The sequence below is a fragment of the Cotesia typhae genome, unplaced genomic scaffold, assembly GCF_013202065.1.
Source record: "Cotesia typhae breed Kobodo isofemale line unplaced genomic scaffold, CoteBio_Ctyphae contig_9, whole genome shotgun sequence".
Taxonomy (NCBI): domain Eukaryota; kingdom Metazoa; phylum Arthropoda; class Insecta; order Hymenoptera; family Braconidae; genus Cotesia; species Cotesia typhae.
Genome location: NW_027423770.1, coordinates 596,739 through 601,946, shown reverse-complemented (window position 1 = coordinate 601,946; position 5,208 = coordinate 596,739). Strand labels below are relative to the sequence as shown.

The 5,208-nt window shown below is 29.7% G+C and overlaps 2 protein-coding genes across 2 annotated transcripts; both read right to left on the bottom strand.

Moving 5' to 3' along the window:
* Nucleotides 1-2,193: 2,193 nt before the first annotated feature.
* On the bottom strand, nt 2,194-3,886 carry LOC141533505 (uncharacterized). The gene is made up of 4 exons (XM_074252424.1): nt 3,463-3,886; nt 2,654-3,184; nt 2,494-2,583; nt 2,194-2,420 (listed from the first exon to the last, which is right to left on the bottom strand). Exons 1-4 carry the CDS (start codon nt 3,884-3,886, stop codon nt 2,341-2,343), a joined length of 1,125 nt encoding a protein of 374 aa, XP_074108525.1. The 3' UTR covers nt 2,194-2,340.
* An 84-nt stretch (nt 3,887-3,970) lies between these two features.
* LOC141533461 (uncharacterized) lies at nt 3,971-4,974 on the bottom strand. Its single transcript, XM_074252355.1, has one exon. The coding sequence runs from the start codon at nt 4,972-4,974 to the stop codon at nt 3,979-3,981; it is 996 nt and encodes a 331-aa protein (XP_074108456.1). The 3' UTR covers nt 3,971-3,978.
* Nucleotides 4,975-5,208: the final 234 nt, after the last annotated feature.

Sequence of the window (5,208 nt, the reverse complement as noted above, 5' to 3'; positions counted from 1 at the left end):
GATCGCTAAATTTTTTACTACTTTCATCAATTAAATGAATTAAAAACTTTTATATTAATCCGTTGACATAAAACAAAACGTATATTTTTAATGCTTAATACTAAAAAAAAATGGTAAATAATTATGATAATATTTTATGATTTTTATTATTATAAATCTATTATTAATAAAATTTATGTTAAACATTTATGATTAACGTTGTATTCTAAATATTTCCCGCCATTCATAATCGTATGTTAGTGAAAAATTTATTATTTTTACAAATAATTATAGTTCATAATTGTGAGATACAATTTCCACAAATTGAAAAATGTTGCTTTTCCCATAAAAAAAGGACATAAATAAAAAACATACCCTAATTACTCACCTGTTATAAACAATAATCCATGCTCTAATTATTATAAGTAATAATATTTATCATAATACTTATTATAATTTTATATTAATGTTATTAATAATTAAAATTATTTATAGGAGTTAAAAGTAATTATTAAAAAAAAAAAATACGTGCAGTGACCAGGTTTCGAACCCAGTCTGATAGATAGACAATCAAGCAAAAATCATTCGTGCTACTAAATGAGCACTTGGAATGAAATCAAAGGTAAATGATAAGCCGCATTTAAGAGAAGCCGGTTTAACCGGAGAAATTGAGGACACAATAAAGAAACTGAATTAACAATTTCTAATTAATTATTATCATTTATTATTGTTATTGGAGGGTGGAAATAATTTTTTTAAACGTTGATTTATTATTAAAAATAATATTTCATTATTATCGGAGTTAGCATGAAAGTACTTTAGTTGCCAGTTAGTGTGCCTGGCACACTCGTGGTGGCGCGACCGCTTGACACATTTCCCATCATGCATTGCAGGATTGGAATACCTTCTTATATATTATCTTAGTATGAGACATATTGTTGCTGACTTAGGAATTGGTGCTCGAGGTCTGTTAAAATAGATTTGCGTTAATAACACTAAGTTTGTCGAGAAAGATCGTTAGCATGATTTTTAACTTCCCGCTAAAAATCTCAGATTTTCAAAAATCAGGAAGTTATTGTTTTCACCCCGTTTTGCAAAAATCGAGTTTTAATCAGATCTCGACGTTTGAAGGTCACAGAAAGCTTCCCTGACTACCCCCGCGATGTTATCTGTGTGTGTGTGTGTGTGTGTGTGTGTGTGTGTGTGTGTGTGTGTGTGTGTGACTATGTAACTCGCTTATAACTTTTGAACGACTGAACCGATCGGAGCAAACTAAACGGCGTTCTAAAGAGTTCCCTCAGATTTCCTGAGAATTTGAACCCATAGATTTTAAGAAATCTTGAAAAATCTCAAAAAAAATCATTTTTAAAAGTGGTTTTTTTGGAATATCTTTTAAACGGCTTTATCGATCAACTTCAAAAACTTATCTGCCCTTAAGCTTAAAAAACCACGTCGATCGTCGTCAATCCGGTCAAAATCGGATGATTCGTTTGAGAGATATCGTGAACGAAAGAAAATCGAAAAAAGAGTTTTTCTGACATAACTTCGTTATTTCTCCTTGGATCGTTTTTAATGATATGTAATAATTTTTAGAGCTCAAAAAATCGCGTCAATCGCCGCCAAAAACGTAGAAATCGGTTGATTAGTTCAAAATATATAGTCAATAAAAGATTTGAAAACAAGTGTTTTTTTAAAATCACTCCGACATTTTTTGGAAAAACTTTTAAACAGCTACACTGATCGATTTCAAAAACTAATTAGCTATTAGCATGAAAAAATTATGTCGATCGCCGTTAAGCCGGTCAAAATTGGTCAATTCGTTCTAGAAATATCATGAACAAAAAAAAACCAAAAAAAGTGTTTTTTTGGAATTACTCTAAATTTCCTAGTTTTATCAATTCAAACTTGAAGATTCATCATGAAACTGAAAAAATTGCGTCAAATTCTGCCAACTGCGTGAAAATCGGTTGATTTATTGAAAAGTTAGTGCGGTTTGGAAATTTAAAGAATGTTGTTCTATGATACTTCTATCAGACTTTTAAGCCCGAAGAGCTCAAAATAACACATAAATTGTATTTTTGAGCTTGAAGAGCTCAAAAGCATCATTAGTACAGTTTTATGTACCTAGGCATGGAATTAGCGGGAAGTTGCACGAATGGTCTTCAGGGTCTACCGTATTCCTAATTTTTTTTTGTAGTTCGTTAACTTGAGCCATTAGTTTTTTTTTCTTCTTGGAATTTTTTTTTATGTTTTTGTTTTTCTTCTTTCATTTTTTTCATTTTTTCGTTTTCCAATTGTTGCTGGTACCATTCATCGGAGGTTCCCACAGATGGTAGGTTGGACTTACCTGATTTTTCAAGTTTAATTTTTTTTTTTTTTTTTTTGTAAATAATCTAGAGGTAAAGTAAATATTTCCTTAAATGGTCTTTTCGGTGACATATCTAAAAAAAAGAGTTCCTCTCAATTTTGTCAATTATTTTTAAAAATAGTTCATAAGTAATTATTCGATGTTACTTTTATCAATAGCTGTTGATGTAGTCTCATCAAAAGAACGATGTACGTCAGTTTTTTGAGAAATACCATTTAAATTTTCTTTCCTGAGTTCTAAGAAAACAATTACATTAATAATATAAATTTATTAAACATAAAAAAAATAAGTATGACATTTACGTACCGACTTGATGATTTTCATTAATTACAGGATCTTTGGAATGAGTAATCGTGAGTTCTGTTATAATCTCTCCATGCTGTACAGGTACAATCGAGTTGTCATAAACAATAGGAATTGCTAATTCAATAAAGTTGTCGTCATTTAAGTTTGAAAGAGTAGACTGTATTACATTGTTGTTATCAGTTGGTTCTTCTTCATTATTAACTTTACCAGATTTTAATATAAACTCTAAAATTTTTCCACTATCAGTGATACTAGTTTCTTCAGAGTTAATCACACTAGAATCATTGTCCTCAATAATGATAGATTCCAATAGTTCGTTATCGTTTAACAAATTAATTGTTTCAACATTCAAATTAGGTAGTTCTTGATCAATTGTATAGATAAAATCAGTAGAAGAATTAGTGTTTAAAACAATATCATTTGATAAATAAGGTTGATTAGTGTTTAAGTCATTTTGTAAATTGTGTTGATTATGATGATCATTATAAATTTCAATACTCTTGATTACTGGGTTCTGTTTTATAGTAACACCTATTTATAAAAATGTGTAAGTATGTAATAAAAAAAAATATAGTGAATCAATTAAACGAATTAACTGAAAAAAATGATTAATAGTGTAAATTATAATTAATTAATGTAAAAAACTATATTTTTTTAAAATTACATTTCGTATATAGCAACTGTAAAAATCGTAATGAAAAATTGTATATAAAAAATTTATAAAAAAATTCGAAAAAAAAATTGTAAATATGAATTGTAATTAGGTCAATGATTGTAAATTAAAATGACGTAATTTTAATTTTAAATACCCGTGGAATTGTTAGAAATTTTGAACCAGTAATCAAATAATGATTTCTTCTCTAGATCTCCGCTCCATGATCCACACTTTGCAGCTTCTTTAAATTCAGAAAGCATATCTTCCGGTAAATTTTTTTCAAAACTTAGCAAAAACTGTTGATGTTCTCCATTTTCATCTGCACTATTGTTATCCAGCCGATCAACAGTTCTTTTGGATTTTTTAGTCTTCTGTAAAATATCATAGTCTACTGCATTAGAGTTGAATGGATAAAGTCCAGCTCCTCTGAATCCACTAACGACTGCACTTTTTTCATTTTTCATACTGTCCAACGTGAACTTAAGAACTTGAGAAAAATCCTCTTTTTTAATTTGTCCAACACCATGTTCATTTTTCCATTTGGGTACACATTTTTTCCATGTCTCCATTTCATCCATGGAAGGGGAATGGATGGAAAAATGAAATATCCAATGGCTGCATAATATGGGTGGAATTTGGAGGTAACATTACAAATTCTATTTGTTTTTCTCTAAAAAGTAACCAAGGGTAAATTTAGATGTGAAGAATGATTATCCATGTATAAAATAACTGGAAATTTGGTTTTTTCTTCAAGTAACCAAGGATAAAACACGTTGGTAATATATTCATAGAAGGTCTCCATTGTCATCCAGCCACTGTCCGATACTCCAAGACCCCATCCTGTTGGAGTATTTTCCACTATTTTCTTAGGTATACTTTTCTTATAAGAGTACATAAGCATTGGAGGAACACGAGTTCCATCTGCTCTGTACGTGAATAAAATAGTCAATGATTCTTTGCCACCATCAATTATTTTATAAACTGCACGAGATCCTTTTTCAGCTAACACGCTTCCGGCGTCAGGACACAGAAGTAAACTACTTTCATCGCAATTAAAAATTCTAGAGGCAGGAATATTTAATAAATTTTTACTTTCTAAATATTTCCCAGAATTCTTGAACCACTCTTGCAATTCTTCACGATTAACAGCTGCCCTACTTGTGCTCAAATGTTGGGGTTTCCTAATGGATAACTGAGGATGACGTTTTCGGCAACCTTCATACCAGTGTTGACTGGGACGGTTATCCGTAAACGGAGTTTTGATTTCCATAGTTTGAACATATCTTTGCACACAATCTAATAGTTCAGTTTTAGTCACAGGAGCTTCCATTGATGCTTTGTACAGCACCCACTGAACAATATTATCCTCTTCATTCGGTGATGAAACTGTATCTGGACCTGTTTTATTTTTTGCTTTCTCAGGACCAACATTTTTTTTTCTAGCCAGTGTGGCTACAGGTACTCCATAAGCAGCAGCTGCCCTTCGTATAAATAATCCTGTATCTTTTATTGCTTGTAAAGCTTTTTCAATATTTGATGAATCATATTTATTTCTTTTAAGCTTTGTTTTCATAGGTTTTTTATCGGAATTAGAGCACAACACTTTTGTTTTGTTTGATTTTGAGTGATTTTTTATTATCCTCTTGGATCTCTGTTTATTTCCCATTACCTCAGATTATAATTTTAATTTATCTGTTATTTACTGGTGGTATACAATCTGAAACATTTAAAAAATTAATAAAATATTCAGTTAAATATTATAAATTAAATTAAAATATTTAATTGAAAAAATAAAAAAGTTTTCTCGTTATAAGTCAATACTTAATTCCACAATTTTACGTTAGATTTATAATTTTACGTTATTTAACTTAAAATATTTACGTATATGAAAATATTTAAT